Genomic DNA, 18,719 nt, shown 5'->3' on the forward strand with positions numbered 1-18,719 from the left:
TGTTAGCTGGCTGGAACTTCATCTGACACGCTCAACTCACCGGGAGCTGAGGTTTGCAACTGAAATGAAAACCAACAAACCAAACCAAAAAAGAAAAGAAAAAAAAAAAAAAAGAAAAAAGGAAAATAAAACAACTATGAGGTTTTGGAGGAGGGTGAAACCCTGCGGCTTCACCCCTGAATCTGCAGCTTGGCAGTGGACCAGTTCAGCTTACTCTGATCACCATCGTCAAAAGGACTCGACACAAACTTTTAAAAAACATCAGGACGTCAGTCCTAAAAACACATTCACATATCACACACACTTATCTTGGTTGTCTCCCCCACCTCCTCCTTTGTGATTCTCTCATTTGATACTGAAATATTGAACAGATATTTGGACATTTCTTTTTTCTATTCATCGTGACCCTCTCAATTCCCTTCTATCTCTGTCTTCATCCTTTCCTTCTTTCCTCTTCTTTTTCCTTTTAGCCCACCTTTTGTGGGTTGGTAGCTCGCACACCCTGCTCGTAAGTGATCCGCTGGCTGATCAGATACTGCGCTGCTTGTGTAGCGGCTGGCGACCCTGTTATGGTAACTTTACGGTTCCGAGTACCAGGAATGAACTCTCCCTTTTTGGAGATCTGGATGCGGGCTCCTGTTAGCTCCTGGTACTCAACCAGCGTTTTCCCTCCTTTCCCCAAAATGGCGCCAACCAGATTCTCGGGAACAGCTATCTCAACCACGTCCTTGGCCCCATCTGCCAGCTTCTCTGTTGCCAATAGGGAGGAGGCCATCAGTGGGGATGAAGCATTTAGGTAACCATTAGAAGCCCCTGTGGCAGCTGCTAGAGAACCCAGGGAGAACCCACCAAGGCCTGTAGCAGGGTGGCCAGCACTGCTGGAGGCATCGCTAGCATAGGAGGCCAGCAGGTTAGCTGCAGCAGCAGCAGCCGGGTTAGCACTAGCTGCTACTGCAGCAAGGACCCCAGAAGCAGCTGCAGGGTTGAGGCCCAGCCCGAGGGTGTTAGTGTTGTAGCCATAGCTGGCCAGTGTATTGAGGGCTGAGGTGATGGCCAGCAGATCATTGCCAGAGAAGCTGGACATGGCTGCGGGGAAGGCGCCCATTCCTGTCAAGCCGGCCTGACCCAGAAGGCTGGAGGCAGTGGCGGCTGCTGCGGCGGCGTTGGGCAGCACCTCAGCGGTGTTGGCGTAGGGGGAGCCGGTGGGGTTGGAGTTTGCCACTGGGCCCGAGACGTTAGAATAGCTGATGTTGAGACAGCTGCTGCTCTGAGGGTCCTCCTGGATCTTCTGCACTATGATTTCCACAGCCTTGCGGTTCTGCTCAGGCTCCCCACTGATGGTTACCACTCGCTCCTGCAGGTTGATGCCCTCTGGCTTCTGGGAGAGCTGTACCCAAGCCCCTGACTGCTCCATCACTGCCTTCACTGTGGCTCCGCCCTTGCCAATGATCAGCCCAGCTGTGCTATTGGGCACGATCAATTTGGCCTGTAGAGAAATAGAAAGATTGAAGTAGCAATAAAAGGTAACTAGAGACAGATTTAATAGCATAAACGGTCGACAGAAAGAGGGATATCTCTCAGAGTCAGAGTACTATACCAGCCCCTGCTTTACTCAGCGATTTGTTAATCCCAGGGGTTTAGGCTGCAGCTGCCACACGGCTCTGTCTAGCTATGAAAGACTGTAGGTAAAAATAACCACATACCCTCACATTTTCCTGACCCTACCACACTGTGGGGGTCATGGCCCCAGAGAACAAATAAGACTAGCAACTAATAAACAAGGTGTCCTGGAAGTGAACTGCCCCTACCACACAGTGACCCTCAGACCCATCGACTGTTCAGTAACTCACCTGTTTGACACGGTCGGGGTTGACAGTGGTCTGTGGCTGCAGTATGCTGACTGGCTCGGGTTTCTGGGCGCTCTGGGGCATCTCGCGGACTTTCTCCGCGATGAAGTTGTGAACACCATTGAGGGCTTCGACTGTACCCTGTATCAGACAGACTCGTTCTGTTGTTCCTGTGATGACAAGAGGGGGAAGAGGACAAACACAGAAGTGATTGGTTACTCTAATGCGCTCTGAGTGCGTACTTGGCGAACAGATTTGAGGGAATTGCTCATGGCTGGACCTGAATCTACATTTATATTAAGATGTCTTGGCAATGAAAATTGTTCCTTGACATTTCACAAAGAGACCCAATTACTAAGCTATTCCTCGCTTCTTCCATTTAAACAATCAACAGAGAAACAGCTGAAAGAAAAGAACCGTGCTTGGTTAGTGAGCCATGGGGGTGGGGGTGGTGGTGAGGGGCATTCCTCCTCAATGATGTAACTCTTTCACTGCTGTAATGCTGAGCCTGTCCTTGCCTAGCAGCTCTAACAGACCAGACACACACTTGTTCCTCCTCTGGGCTTCTTTCTACACCCACATTGACGACCCAACCGGCATTCCGTTGCCATGGTGAAGGGGCCGAGCCATGGAAACAGGTGATGCAACAGCGAGTCTTTTATACTTCCTTGCAAGATTTTTAAAACACCCCCCCTCCTTCCTGCCTTTGCTCACTTCAACATCTGACTGCTCTTTGGCTGATTTTCTTAAATGACTTAACAGACGACATAAATCTGAATGAGGCAGATCATTTAGAGAGGAGAAAGTGTCACATCTTCCCTACTAATTGGGTAAAACAGAACAGATAATGGGGTGAACTTGTGTCTGAGCAGCACTGCTCTTCTTCATCATTGGCATTTCCATCTGTAATTCAGTTAAATCTCAAATGATATGGGTGAGACACACATTTGTATCTGCAAAAATGAATTCAGCGAAATTAGTCAAAGTCAGAGCGGATTGGCTTCATGCCACTATACACATGTCTAAGAATGGATTTAAGTAATCAATAGGTCAGTTCAAGCAAATCAGGAAAAGCAGTAGAAAACTCTTAATTGGGAAAAGTGGGGGAAAGGGCATCTGACCTTATTTCCTTTGTTTCCTTAAGTACTCGATAATAGCTTTAAATAAACCTGCACATCTTACCATATTTCTGACTGTCAACTTGTGTGGCTAAAACAAACAAAAATAAAATGTCTACTGAAATAACAAACATAAATGAAGGCTTGCAGAGCTCCGGACAGAAGCACAGTTGGCGCCTGTTGGTGTTTTTGTGCTGCACCTGCCTGCCATTCACTGAAGTGACAAAGTGATAGACCGAAGCCTGCGAGTGCAGGCACTTGACCTGTTGTGGGTTTGTAATGACAGCACACTTATTACTAACATTTCAAAATGACAATACAACTCATTACTTTAATCACATGCATGCAGCTTTCAAGGCACTGGCTACAATGGCCATTTTTAAAAATGTCCCAAATTCAGGGTCAGTTGTTTGAAAATGAATCAGACAAGATAAACAATGGGTGTTATTTCCTATGAAGCCTATTTACTCTTATTTTCAATTGTTTCTATTAATATTGAGTGTGCTAGAGGAAATTATAAAATGATATTAATTGTGTAATACATAAAACAAACAGACAAAATATAAACTAGGAGGAAGTTAGAACTGATATGTGAACAAAAATTAATTACACACACAAAAAAAAAAGATTGGACTTTCAGACAGTAATGAATTATTCGACTAGAGCTGCCTCTTTGCTTGCCCTCTGCAGGTGCAACGAATTATAAACTTGGCCGTCTCGAGTGACGCAACACATCCTTAAAATGCTTTTTCAGCTTTCATCTATGGATGAGGAGATCCCTCTCCCCCCTCTGGCACAGAAAGTTAAACATCTCTGCATCTTGAATGGTCTTCAAACAGTGACAGTGCAGCTCCCACATCAGTAGGATCGTTTATCCTGAGGCAGAAAACTTGATGTATAACTACAACTTCTGTCACTGATGAGACTCTGCAAAGAGGACATGAAACTATCTGAGTTTTAGATTTTTTAGTCTTTTACCCTTTTCACTTCGTGAATTGCTTGCATCAGCTTTTGCTTACTGTCTTTCTTTGAGGGTGATGAATTTCATAATATAACCTCTGGGCTTTGAGTCGCTGTAAGAGTTAGCTCGTCCTCTTGTTGGCAGGAGGGGAGAGAAATGTGTCAGTGCCCCACAGAGCACACATCTCAGCCTTCAGCTTCCCCCAAGACACCAGTGACTCTCAGGTCTTCTATCTTGATCCTGAAGTAAGAAAGTTTCAACACTTTTGTCTAGTCGATTGAGCTTCTCCGTGATTAAAATCTGCCTTAGCTTGGCCAAATCTTTTGTCACATTCATTCAGACACATAGAGTATCACCCATAATTACTGTCATCACATCAGCAGATTTTTGAACTAATTATTCACACTGCAAATTGAGCTGGAATATTTCTGTTGGAATTCCCACTGCTGAATATATTCATCATGCCACACTGTTACCATATGGCATGCTTCTCTAAAATGAAAACACTGTTTTTAAACATTGGGATCCTTTTTAAGCGTGCCATTTTATACTGCAAGTCAGAAACTGTCTCTTGGAAAAATGTTACATTGTATCACATCCTAAAGTTCCCAACAACCACTGTTGCCATATTAAAAAAAAAGAAGACAGTAAACACACAGAGAAATAAGCCAGTAATTACAGACTGGTTTGTTTCAAGTACCTGGTTCTAATAAACTGTAAGACACACAAATTATGTTTCTTAACAGTAAATTGTAAATGACGGCAGAAACATAATACTGTGGGACCAAGCACCAACCTCTATGGCTGAAAAATGAAGGCAACACATAAAAGCTGCAGTTCCTCAAATGACCACTTGTGACTGGCTCCAAAAGTGAGTCAATCCCCCTAGACTCTCATGTTAAAATGCCCAACTTTACAGCAGAAATAAACATGTTTACTGCCTGGTACAAATAACAGTTTTGGTCTCTATAGCTAATTTCCTCCATCATGACAACTGTACATGGGGTGAGATTTTATATAACTCACCTGTTTAAATTATATTAAGGTTTAAATTTATGTATAATTGAAGCGTGCTGCTTTGAGTGACAGGTGGGCGGGTGTATGTTTTCCACAAACCGGTATGCACCGAAGTCTCTGCTCCACATACGCCCCACCTCTTTGCCCAGTTTTGGATTAGCAGGGAGTTAAGTGTGGGAGTCCGTCACTGCCAAGATGGCAACAGTGGAGCAGCTCACTCTGAGCTGCAAACCTGTTCTTCAGAAACCTATGGGTGATGTCACGGAGGCTACATCCATCTTAATATACAGTCTATGTGTGGGACATAATGGAGTACTAGTAATGTCAGTAGTAATGTAGGATCTGATGTCTGTGTCACATTAAAATACACCAGGGATTTTACTACTAGAAGGAACACAGACACAAAGTGCACGCTTAGATTAGATCTTAAAGACTGGAGCTCTTTGAAGTTATATGTAATCTTCGCTAATTTTAAGGGGGGGTTAAAGGTTAAGGCTGGCGGTGATATTTTTTTTTTGTCAACAAATCTCATGAAAGGACCAAAACTGACAAAGCATTAGTGAATTGCCTCCAGTACCTTATCTGTCTGTGGCTCTCAGCCTCAAGCCCATTAGTTCCTGCTGAAGACACACATTTTTGAAAACCCATCACAAATACATAGTTTCACTTTTTAAATATCCCAAAAAATATCCCAAAACAGGTGGCCACTGTAGTTTTTAAAGAGCATTACTCAATCAGGGGGCAATAGTGCATTTATTGGGGACTATTTTACCAATGGATTAATACACATTTGGTGCCCTGGTGAGTATTTACAGCAGCAGGATAGTGTTGGTGTTCCCAATGTGGTACTGACTCATAATAAATTACAGTGCCCATGTTTATGGTAATGAAGTAACCTGTCACCCAGTGCAACAGTGTGGCTCACTGATGTGTTTTTAATAGTTTCTGGACAACAATGGGGCTCTGTGGCACAGAGGAATAAGATAAATCGGGCTCTGAATACACAGACAATACTTTTTAGTAGGATTCATTCATTGTTGGTTGTGGCCTTTTCATTTGCTGACATATCGAATATCACCAGACGTCCTCTATAACAAATGAGGCAAGTATCAGAAAGTTATGTCTGAAATGGTATACAGACAGAGTTGTGATGAGTTGAGTAAAAAAGATGTGAACTAGAAAACAACAGGTCATGTTACACTGATTCATATGGATGCATGAGGGGATATCTTGGTGTATGTACAGTGACTGAGACCATGCAATAATTTCAGAAAGTTCAGATCCATGCTAATTTTGCAACATTTTGCAGTGTGGTGATCATGGACACAGCATAAATCGACGGGCTGCACAAAATTAATACAATTATTACAAATGATGGAGGGTGCTGTGATGGCTCCAGGGACAAACAAAAACAGAAACAAATTAAACTAGAAGGGCATTCAGAGAGCGAGGACCTCTGCCATGGCCAGTGTCAAACACCATACACCAAGACTTGAGAGAAAAAAATTCAAATTCATAATAAATGATCCAGATCTGCCCCAAAAAGTAACAGGCTCCTCCTTGGCCCATGACTCATCCCTCCACCAATTACAGAGCAAATCGGTTCAATACTTTTTGTGTAATCCTGCTGACACATAAACAGACACGGGTGAAAACATAGATTCCTTGGCAGAGATAAAACTTCTTGCTAATGGTGAACTTCTGCAATGTGGCGTTGAATGTAATGTTCTGAGGTCACAGTTATTGATGCCAAGTGGTGCACAAATCTTGTATGATTCGCTGTTAGTGCAAAATGTTAAAGTCATGCATTAATTTAGTAGCTTTATGTAGTATGGAATTGAAACACAGCTTGCGGTAATTAAAACCCAGAAAGGTTTTTCTTTTTCAAACAATAAGCCATGTGAAAATTTGATTTAATGTGCAGTGTACTAGTGTACTGCATTACTCAAAAATAGATTACATAGTGACTAAGAATAATTAGCAGGTAAGCACAAAAAGGTCATCTCAACCTACTGACTGCTGATAACTTGTCCCAGGTTGAGACTCCCCTGGGCCCATAGGTCATCTGTGCACCAGCTTACTACGACCCATAGCTACCTTTTATTGACAACCTCTAGTGGCCGTAATGATTATTACAGGAGCAAAGAAGGGTGTCGAGCTGACAAAGAATAAAGAAACGTCCATATCAGGCACAGGCCGGGGATGGATGGATAGGCCCAGAAAACACTGGACTTTGAGACAGGAGGAAGCTGCTGTTTTCCCATGTGAAACCAATTGTTTCTTTAAAATGTTCCACATCCTTAACTGTGTGTTTATTATTGTAACCATGACGACAAAGCTCATCTAACCTTGAGGAAGAACTTTTTTCCTAAACCTAACCAAGTAGTTTTTGTTCCTAAACCTAACCAAACTTTGACTCTTGTTTATTATTGTAACCATGATGACGAAAGTCTGGTACAGTGCTGGTACACTCTGCATGTTTATTATTGTAATCAGGTCTGAGGACTTGTTGCCCTGGTTGGACCCTGGCAGGCAATAGCAGCCTGGGACTCTGCCTCACTTGTTGCATTTTCTCTTTGAGCTCTGAAAATGATACTTTGAATCAAACAGCGTTCCTATCCATTTTAGGTTTTTCTTTATTTTACACTCTAAGATTCCTCAAGATGAATTAAGGAGTTGGAGGATAAAGATTTGGATATAGCCAACAATTAAATGTAGGCTATCATTTCCAGAGTTGTTTGCACTAAAAGTGGTTAGAATAGCTGCTAATGGTAACTAGTTACTGGTAACTTTTATAAACATGGGGGACAGATTTAAAACAGAACTGTCACGTTTAAAGCAGCATAGGCCAAGACATTGGTACTTTTACTCAAGCTCCAAAAACTCTGGATAGCATCTTTCATTACACCCTCCCTGCCAGCTAAATGCCCTCATCTTTCAAAATCAACAACTCCTAAGCCGATATCACACTCAATCAATCAATATAACAATCATCACAGTTGTTTTGTCAGACTTTGGAAAGCTCCCTCTAGAGCCACAGAGGAGATCATTCAACTGTTTCCACTGGCTTACACAGACTCCTTATGACGAGTAAACTTCATGTATAAAATTGGTGGTGTGCCCCTTTAATTATTTGACCTTTTCCAATCACAAATATTGCAGCAGTTATTTGGTTGTTGTTCAGATGCTCTCTTGCTCTCTAACACTGTGTTGGCACCATAAAGTAGAACAGGATCTTACTACAGTGCGACAACTGCTCCTGGTTGAAGCTGGGAAGAGTCACCTGAAATGAGTTGTTGTTCACTGGAGACACAGACGTGAATCTGGAGGATCTGGTGCTGTCCTACAGGGAGCGTGAATGAGTGAGTATATACTGCATATAGAGATACATTTGGAAAAACAACAACGTTTTGCTGTAGTTTCTTTGTCTGCTATTTTTTGAAAGAAACACCTCAACCTATACTCTATGGAATAGTGGTGTTTTCCAGTGTGAGGTTACACACTGTGATTGATGTTTTAATGATCAGATAATGGAAAACATACTCCCAGTGTTTCTATGACATCACAACAACCTCATCTGTTTGTGCTGTACAAAGTAACTCAATACATGTACATGGCCAGAGGCCAGCTGCACAAAGCAAAGGGTTTAAAGTTTTGTTTCTAAGTTTATGTTCAAATCGTGAACTCCCACGGCTCTCGTTGCAGCTGCTTAAATATGCGGATGTGTGTAAGTAGGTGTGTGGAGGTGTGTGTGTGTGCTGAATGCATGGTACGAGTGGGTGAATGCATAGCATGCTGCACTTATGAAGGCTCAAGACATTCAGCCATGCAAAAGTTCACATGGGTTCAAACTAAATAATAAAACCAAAAGAAAAGCCAGCGCCCATGTGTTAGGAGTGAAGCATGCAAACACAATTTTAAGAGAAGTGTGATGTAATCTTATCTGGCCAGAGCTCTCCCAACTACCAGGAACCAAATCTGAGAGAAACAGTGAGCGGGGAGCAGGAAAGAGGAAACTTGGCGTGTGTTGGAGCAGCTTGAGTACAGCTGGGAGAGGGGTCATGTCCACAGAGAGAGATTGAAACAGGCTATTTCTGGGCCTGCCCCCCTGTCCCCTCGCTCACATACAATCATGCATCATCCACACCCTTCACTATCTCCGCTCATCCATCTCAGTCCGCCACAGCAGGGCCCAGTTGTATAGTTCCCATCAAGACCTTTGAATTCATGGTTTCATGTCTTACACTGACAGATGGGAGATGTGAGGTGGGTGGGAGCCTCAGACTGAGCCTTCAAAGAGAGGACTGCAGAAGAAAATGGCTGCATCGGTTGTTGTCCCTTGATTTTTTTTTCTCTAGTGTGTGATTTTGCTGTGGTTGGAGTGTGGAGTGGAGCTGCCGCAGGATGAGAGATGGGGGTGTGAACTGTGTGTAACAGTGGTAGCATGCTGTAATGGCCCGGATCACACCTGATCCAGACATAGCTGATCTAAAACAGCCTCGAAAATTCAGGACCATATATTTCATTGCTGTATATATGTTTCTGTTATAAACTTCACCAACTTGGTCAGACTTAAAAAAGCTGTAGTTTTTTAAAGGTTTCGCTTCTGTTGACTTCTCAGAAAGCCGCACTCTCAGCTATTGTGCAGTGTACAGTAGCAGTCGTTTCATTTTACTTGTGTGGGCCAGAACAACCACCCAATCAAATCCTTGCCAGCACCCTCTCCCTGAACTCCTCTTCTCACTCATCACGATAATGAGTAGGGGGATGGGCAGAGCAGGTGGTGGCCTATGAACACATCCACAATCCAAAGAGAGAAATAAAGATACATATCACTCCCTTCATTTGTTTCTACACCAGTCAAGTATCCATAATCCATTCCCTCAAACGGAGCCGGCCTCGTGTGTGGAGAGGCGCGCTTTAATCGTGGCTAAAAGAAACATGGTGGAAGAAAAAGTACGGGAAAAAATATTTGCCTTGCACATCCTTCTTTTCCTCTCCCCCAGTGCTCAGTAATTCTTTGCCACGATTATATATCACTTGTAACTCCCGACTGAACAGGTCAAAATGAAAAATGAAGGGCATTTTTCCTGCCTGTTGTAGTGTAATATTATCGTTTTCTACATAAAAATAAGCTAAGAACTCTCTTTTCTAAGAACCTGTCTCTGTCTCTCCGATTTTATACTGGGAGTTGCTCAAGGCAATGAGAGCACTGACTGTGAACCTTATAATTTAAAAACAACTGTAGTATTTCTCACATACACATTTAGCGGTCATCATGTTTCATAGGTCATGTGCACTGCACTACTATTTCCTATCTAAAGAGGTAATAATATATTCTAAATATGTAGACAGTAAAAAGTATACTACTACACAGGGATTATTTGCATGAGTTATCACAGAAAACATCTGGACCTAATAAGCAGCGAGACACTCAGCACCTGTTATTTTTCAGCAGGTTGAAGAATCCTCTGAGGCATGAAGGACAAACACCCAGAGTCCTCTACCACTCAGACACTTGTGTACGGAGCATAAGATGGTTCAGCTTTGACCTCCATGTGATAAGGGTCATCGAGCTGAGAGGGCATCCTTCTCATGTTGCCGTTTTTGAGTGAAACTCTCTGACACAATTAATGCTTTTCATGTACGCAGCGTTGCCTCTGCATCACAGAATTTCCTCTCATGTTTTGGTGGGAATAAAATGGCAGCCGTGCGCAACTCTGCAGACTTCGCTTTGAAAAAGTGAGACATGGGAGCATGAACCCTGTACTGAAGGGTGCAACCTGCTAGCCAGCAACTTAATTGAAACTGTAACTGCCTAGGGACTTGATTGCAGCATCTCAGAGTAGTAACAGCTACATGTATGTTCAGTCCCTCAAGGACATAAGGATAATCAAGTTCAGTGTTCACGATTGGTATGTGATTAAAATGTAATGCAATTATTCATGGAAAGCCAAATGAAGAGGAAATATCAGATGCTCGCTCTCATCAAACCACCACTGCTTCAGCTGGATGATGAGTCAGACTCCTCCTCTCCTTTATATACATATATATGTATATATATATATACATATATATGTATATGTATATAAACGTCATTTATACTCATCGATTTTAATTACTGAGTGATCATTCTTACCTGGGTAGAAGTCTTTGGATTTGGACAGCTTAATGGTGGCACCCGTCTCTTTCTGCAGTTGTACGATGGTCTGGCCGCCCTTGCCAATTATAGAGCCGGCTGCATAGCTGGGGATCAGCACCTTCAGGAAGTACTCACCCTCCTCTGGGGGGGAGACACATAAAGTGGGAGAGGGTCACATCTTGTAAAGTAGCTGCACATCATCATGTACACCACACTGGCACCCAACCCCCAAACCTCTGAACAAGCAAAAAACTCACANTGGGGGGGGTGGGGGTATCTGTGTTCCTCTGGTATCTGGTAGGAGATTTTGCCCTTTGAGTTCTTTGTAGTTTCCAGTGCATTCACATTTTATTGGAGATTGGTGACATGTTCTGTGTCCTGTCCCAGATTTCTCGTAGAGTAAATGATGACCTCCTTTCCAGTTTGCAGAGGTCTAATTTTAACTGTTTTCAAGGAGTTTTAGCAACCTCTGACTAGATACAAAGTCCAGCGTTACTAATCACTGTTCACACATGAATAAAAGGAATGTGGAATTAACAGTTCAGTCTGAATGTGAAATGTATCCCGTGTTTTTTGAGAAACAAAGTTACACACAGAGGACTGATGCAAACACATGCCGTCATTATCCATGCAGTTCACGAATACCAATACAAAGTGATCCGTCGTAATTAACGGACGTGAGAAGAACATATGGGAACCAATCCCCCAGATTTGTTCATAGGGTACACTGCCAAGATGGTCTAAATCTCCTCCATTTTGGAAGGGGCTTCTGTGGCTTACCATGGCTTGTGGAAGGAAGTGATTGACAGCATGTCAGTTTGAGGATTTTGCAGCCAAGCATGTTTCTCCCTTTCAGCAGGGAAAGTTCCCTCTCCTACGATTCTGATTAAGAATTAATCAGCATCAAAGTGGGTGAAGTATCTGTCCAAGAAAGCCCTGATCACATTGAGTGCACTAATCTAGTAAAAAGCAATCAACCACATATTGAGCTTAGACCCGAAAACAATCAAAGAACCTGCCAAGAAGGCGTCAAAAATATTATATTTATAGATGTGGGACGGTTGTGATTCCCCAATGAATTCCAACTATTGCATCAATGACGTCATGGTAAACACTTGGTACAGGTGCATACTTACTACACTAAAGCACTGATACAAATCATCTCCTCTGCATGCTGTTTTCGAGGCAATGACGTCATGTTCGATCCATTTCAGCTGCCTCAAGGGTGACGTCACTGGAGCGGGCAGAGATGTAAAAAGGCACTGTCCACCTTTGTGTGACGAGATTTCCAACACGTTTCAGAGTGTGGAAAGATTCAGGTTTTGATTGCGGATGCTGAAGCCACAGGGTCTGTCACCGTGTCACTGCATCCTATGTTTTGTGGGGGGTAACCGATTTTGGGGGCTTGACCGGGATGGTGGGGAGGAAAGACGGATGGATGGATGGATGGATGGATGGATGGATGGATGGATGGATGGATGGATGGATGGAGGCGGACCACCCTGCATTGAAACCAACCTGTTGCCTCTGTAATGCACTCATTACATTCAGATGTGAATGAACATGGCACTGTGACATCAGGAAATTTCACAGCCTACAAGTTAGCTCTTTTCCTTATTGCATTAATATGCCCTTCATGTTCCATTCAGACACAGCCTTGGTTTCGTGCACATCTCCCACAACCAATGGCTCTGACAAATATACAGACAATGACATGATTGTTAATGCAATTTCACTTTTCATTTAGATTAATTGGCTGTGGTTGTGGAAACAATCTCAAATCCTGGAACATATTATTCCCACATTACGTGAAAGCACAAGATTTACTCGACCAATCGAAAGCTAGTATACAGTATATATGTCAGGTGCTGGTCAATATGTCAATTGTCTGTGAACATCCTGACAAAAGAAATAAGACATAAACCTTTAAATGGACACCACAGAACCAACTCTAATCATCTCTGGCCATTGTCTGGTCTTTGGATTTTCATGCTATATTGCAGTCAGCTCTCCGCTTTTCTCTCAACGAATAACAATAAAATGACCTTGGTGAAAAAATAAAGATCATGCATGACTGACACGGTCGCCATAAAGCTTCTGAGCCCTCCCTCCTATCACAAGATATCTGATAGCGTAGCCACACAGAGATTTTAATTTGAATGATGCTGATTGCAGGATCCAAACATCCAAAGACCTGTTGTTGACAGACAAGCCCAAACCCACTGCGTAACTTTCTGCTCATCTTCAACCAGAGTAAACCCAGCAGGGGAGGAAGCCACTAAGATTCCCTCCATCGCCCTCGCAGCCACGTTTGCTGTCATTACTCAATAATTAATTCTGTCCTAGTGTCTGAGATCACAGTAACAGGTTTTAATGGCGTCATGTGGTAGAGTAAACATGGCAATCTGTTGCTGCAATCCGCCAGGGAACGGGAGCAGTGGGGCACATTGGGAAGCTGAGCCAGTGGGGTGTTAGTTCAAACCCCTGCCTCCAATACTGGAAGGGTGGCTTGGAGGAGAGACACAGACGCTGAGCCAAATGTGTTTAGTTAAGTCACTCAAGGGGGGTGGGTCAGGAGGAAATGCCTTGTGACCGTCCTCCCTCCTTCTCACTACCCTTCCAAGTACCCATTCTGCATTTCAATGGACTAACCTGCTGCTGACAGGCAGCAAGGACGATGGAACAAAAATGAGCAATAATGGACAAATGAGCTTTAGGTGTATGAAATTTCACGTAGTCTAGCATGATGGATAAATTCAACAAGTCAGACAAAAAGAGTTTGAGGCTTACCCATTCTGAGATCTGCTGCTTCTCAAGTCCTCTGTCAGATCGCCATCAATGCCGGGGCACAATCTCTAAAGGGGATCTTAACATTAGCCTAGGCATAGGTGCAATGGTAGTGTTGAGGAATGCGGCCAGTCGACCTTTTTCACCGAGGTTTAATTCATCAGTGGGTGCAGAAAAAGAGATTTCACCGCAGCATCCGAGCCATGCCTGCAGCTGGCCAGAGCCTCAATTGTCTGAGAAAATGCTAATGCAGGCTCTCAGTGTTTTCAGTGAAAGACGGCACGCATTGTTCAAGCCTGCATCGGTTTGAAGGGGGGGGTCTTCCCTGCCGCATCACCCTTTTCACTGCTCTCATCCATATTCATCGAGTGGCCTGTCCGTCTGCAGCAGCACGCAGGACTGACACCTCTCTCAGCCAATGGGTAGCCTCCTCCCTCCACAACGTCATGTCCCCACCTCCCGACGCCGGTCCCAAAAAATTGAATTTTCTCTCCCACTCCGCCTCTTTTGACGCAGCACTATAAAGTATGGCAGTCCATTCACTCACTTTTTTTTCGTGGAAAGTGACAAAGGTGAAGTGGCTGAGTGAGCGGGCTTCAGCGGTGAATGGGGGAAGCATGTAGAGTGACCTTCAACAGTGGCAGGAGAGGTGTATGGATAACATAAGCAGATGATGAAGGAGGTGGAGGAGGAGTGATCTGAGACAGCGTGCCTTACGCCACCCACCCTCCTCTCCTCTTTTCCCCCACCCCCAATCCCTTAGACGGCCATGTTTGAGAGGGCGGAGGGGCTCATCAACCATTGCAAATGGCAGTGCCGCAGAATGGTGGAGGGGGGTGATGAAGCCAATCACTACGCCTATAAATCTTACACCGAGAGGTATCTTAAGTGGCTGAATGTGTGTAAAAACTGCAATGTGCATGTGTGTCAGTGTCTGTGCATGGACACGGGGGGGTTCAACTTCATTTACCAGTACCTTTCAGGGAACCTGTAAAAAAGGAACTCCTTTTTTCCCCCGGCCGCTGATTACTTTCATCCACAAATCAAACCCTAACACCATGGCCCATTTTGTTTTGGAGCGAATGCCTTCCAGAAAATTCTACCAGTCTCATTCACTGAGAGATGCTCTGGTATATAGACACAGCCTCCCTGTAGACTCCACTCCCTCTCACGGTCTATCTATCTCTCCTTTTCTCTCCATGCTTCTCATTCTCTCTTTCACTGCCACCTGGCAAATTCACAGTCCGCTCACGTCACATCACTCTGCAAGGGCACCTGTGTCCTTCCCACCAAAAATTAAAAAAAATACAGCTCACATTCCTGTGCCAACCTTTCCATTAGCAACATTACGAGATCATACCTAATCCCTCAGCCACACAACCTTTTGGAAGACGCATGCTTGCCAGCAACATGGGCTCAGAGTATGGGTAATTAGAAAGAGAAATGAATGAAAGATGCTTATTCTGAGGAGAGAGGGGCGATGCTGATAAAAGAGGAGTAATTTCCCTCATTCAGTGTCCACAGCTCTTAATGCACAATGAGGGGCTCAGCTTTGAAAGAGCACAGGCTTTCTTCTCTTTGTTGTAACTGCCAGTCATGTTAATGATCAGTTCGGTAGGAATAACGTGATCAATATCAGACGTAGTCAAGGGGTTGGTGATTACAGGGACGGCTAAGGATTATCAGGCTGTCTACCACTATTGCCAGACAGGCTGTGGGTTTGCAACGTTACACATGATGCATGTAGATCACATGAAACGGGAGGCGATGCTAACGCACGTTACATAAAGCTCTTGGCTGCCAAGATATTTATGAAACATCTGTTTTGTGTAGGAGTCATTACAAATGATCAAAACGGGAATTTCACGTGAACATTAACAGGGAGCCTCTGCTCCTAAGCTCAGGCTGTAGGACTGAATGAGCCTCAAACATCTCCCCTTTCAGATACTTATCAGGATGACCGGTAGATCAGCTGCCATTTCTCCTCTGTAAATCTAATTCTGGTGAGCTACTGCACATGCTAACAGAGAGAATGAGAGAATGCTAAGCTAACCTGAGCAATTGAAATGTCAATTACTTTAGAATAAAATGCCTTAAATATATTTACAGTCATTTTGGAGAGCAATACAGAGCCTGGAGATTCTCATTACACGACACGAGTGACCGTGTGTAGATGCTGCTTCTCTCAATGGCTATACGTTAAATAAACATGTACATGTGAGAAAATAGACATTTTAGTAGTGGTTCTCAGAGCAGTTTAGCATACCAGCTACCATGGGCTTTGGAGTATTACTTCACTAAAATTTGATGGGGAAATAAGGCAGCAGTTCTATTCATTTTTGACACTTTCAGGTCAGCATTACAAATCATTACAAGGCCAAGCCCCTACAAAACTAGCTTTGCTGTTAAATGTTCAGTTCAATCAGTTCCTGGCTCTTAACATTTATTTTAAAGTGTCATTCCTGGTGATTTGTGGCAGCAAAAAGTATATTACATGCTATATACTACATTATTATTTGCAATATGAAGTGCACAGGTCCATCTGTTTTTCTAAAAAATAGCAGCAGATATTTCATACTTACAAATGGGATGTGCTCATTGTTTTCCTTCATTACGTGATCAGGTATGTTGTAAAGGAAGGCATGTGAAACACTTCTGAAAAAAAACAAGGCAGCCTCTTCAGAGTTGCACACTGCTGTTTTCAAATACTGCTTTTTCATCACCTCACTGTTAATCATGCAGCTCAAGATTCAGACTGTGATATAGAGACGCCTGAGAGGACGATGGAGTCAGGCTGGTAAAATGGTTTGTAGTGACATTATAGAAATGACAGCAGTAAAATGCAGGAATTGCCTGTGTTAATTATGCATTTTTAGTATCTATTAAGATTTTCCAAATGCATTTTCACACCATATCACCTTGATATTGGATGGGAAGAACACCACGCGATTTCTCTGTTCTACAGTGGTTTTACAGTGGCCAATGGACGACATATGGGGTCTGAATCTGCTCTAAAATACTTTCTGGTGGTCTTTCTGTGCCATGCTGAAGTGACAGTTCTGATATGCAGTGAGGTGCAGCAAAGATGCTGTAAGAAATAGGACGTAAAGCTGCTGTCAGTGAATGACGGGGACACAAAGATGGACAAATTTCAGTAACATATGGCAAATAAACTGCCTTCTCTCTGTGGACGTCTAATTAACGTTAAGTTATTAAATAAGTGGTCCCTGAGAGCTGTGCAAACCATAACAATCAGGAACTGAAATAAGATGTACAGAGGCTGGCATGCACTGAATCAGCCGTCATCCTCACTGCTGTCACTGATGACTAATAAAGCAAGTGTGCACACACCTCAATCCTGATTCTTCATTTGCCACCTCCACCATTTCCCCTGCACAGAGAGAAATCAGGGTAGATCTCACTATTCTCACTGTTATTATCCTTTAATTCTAATGTGTGTTAAATCTTCATGCAGGGATAAATGAAACCAACAGCCGCACCACCCAGCTCTGCTCGTCGAGCACTTACATGTTTTTGATTAGCATTTCAGAGTCATAACTTTACCATCATTCAGTGTGTTAAGATCAGAGACTTTTCTAAAAAGATTGTACGGCAAACATCATGAGAGGCTAATAAAAATACCAAACAGATGTGGGGATCTGGCGTGCCCTGCAACCTATAAATAACATGCGTTTGATGGGAATCTGGGCTTCTAGTGGTGATGAGTGTGTTCCCTACTAGCTGTTTAGGGTTGTAGGATTTTCACCTGTTGGTTTTTCCTGCTGAGCACACTTTAAAATCCACATCACACTCCTGACACTGTGCATTTGCCAGCTCTGAATCTGCATAATTCCAACCTTGAAGAAGAATAAGAAATATCCCACTAAAGCCTCCCTGATCACTGACACTAAATCTACAAAGTCCATCATACTGTACGTCTCAGGCTGTGCTGTTTCTTGTCAGTGTTCACAAATCAACAGTGAAGTGTCCAGGATCAGAGGGTAGATGGAACAGCCGCTGTCCACCTTGTATCAGGGTTATTAAGTTGTTAAGGTACCACAAAGCTGAGGGGAGACACATTTTTACTGGACTTTATAGGAGACTGCATCCAGGTAGGATGCACAAGAAAGCGTGAGGGAATCCCTGTCTGAGAGGACAACCACAACACTGATGAAAGCAGGGTTATTGTGAATATTAAAGCCCCTTACGCATAAAACCATCACTTTCCCACTGAATGAGAAGACTTCACAGCAAAACCTCCAGATGTGGAGGAATGAGGTGATTGGGTTCAAATTCAAAGCTGCCCTGAGCTGAGGAGGTCACTCACTCCGCCGGGCTGCCTGCTCTGCCTGCTGGGATATTCAGCGCGTGAAGTAACAGCCACAAACACAGTCCAAGTGCCAAGTGCACAGGTGCTGCATGTTATACCCTGATATGCGGCCCAGATCCGCTTCCATGCTGCATGCGGTTTCTTTCCCATTCACTGAGGTGAAACTGAAGCCAGTGTGTTTTTTTTTTTGTTTTTTTTTGTTTTTTTTTTTGCTGTTTCACTTCTACCGGTGTATGCAAAGATTTGTGCAACAACAGAATCGACTTCATGTGGAGGAGACACGGTTGAGGAGCTGGTTCTTAATTGTTGTGTATCTCTCTTACCTCCCGTGTTGGTACGCTTGGTACAGCCGGCCTCCTCCGTCGGAGTTTCCAGCGGTCGTTTGCGGGAGTCCGGGCTGTCAGCCTCCATAAGGGGCTGCTGCAGGCTGTGGAGGTTCGGGTTGGAGTATATCCCGTTATGGTCCACGGTTGCTCCGCCACCACCGGCCATCATCATCTTCTTTCCCCCGGAGCTG

At 43.7% G+C, this 18,719-nt stretch overlaps 1 protein-coding gene across 2 annotated transcripts; it reads right to left on the bottom strand.

Moving 5' to 3' along the window:
* Positions 1 to 414: 414 nt before the first annotated feature.
* On the bottom strand, positions 415 to 18,628 carry LOC111222342 (RNA-binding protein Nova-1-like). 2 transcript variants are annotated; one of them, XM_022746047.1, is made up of 4 exons: positions 18,526 to 18,628; positions 11,083 to 11,226; positions 1,851 to 2,017; positions 415 to 1,486 (listed from the first exon to the last, which is right to left on the bottom strand). In XM_022746047.1, exons 1-4 carry the CDS (start codon positions 18,611 to 18,613, stop codon positions 467 to 469), a joined length of 1,419 nt encoding a protein of 472 aa, XP_022601768.1. In that variant the 5' UTR covers positions 18,614 to 18,628; the 3' UTR covers positions 415 to 466. The 2 variants fall into 2 exon arrangements, with proteins under 2 accessions (XP_022601768.1, XP_022601767.1); XM_022746046.1 differs by having other exon boundaries at positions 415 to 1,576.
* Between the last annotated feature and the right edge of the window lie 91 nt (positions 18,629 to 18,719).

The sequence above is a fragment of the Seriola dumerili genome, unplaced genomic scaffold (assembly GCF_002260705.1).
Source record: "Seriola dumerili isolate Sdu_G_001 unplaced genomic scaffold, Sdu_1.0 BDQW01000091.1, whole genome shotgun sequence".
NCBI classification, from domain to species: Eukaryota; Metazoa; Chordata; class Actinopteri; order Carangiformes; family Carangidae; genus Seriola; species Seriola dumerili.

What these genes read in the sequence shown, in the direction of transcription:
- LOC111222342 (XM_022746046.1), bottom strand. Translation starts at nt 18,613, where the DNA reads ATGGAGGCTGACAGCCCGGACTCCCGCAAACGACCGCTGGAAACTCCG. An exon ending in CAAGCGTACCAACACGGGAG is followed by an intron (nt 11,227 to 18,525) that starts GTAAGAGAGATA and finishes TCTCCCCCCCAG; the next exon opens with AGGAGGGTGAGTACTTCCTG. An exon ending in ACCCCGACCGTGTCAAACAG is followed by an intron (nt 1,577 to 1,850) that starts GTGAGTTACTGA and finishes TCTGACTCTGAG; the next exon opens with AGATATCCCTCTTTCTGTCG.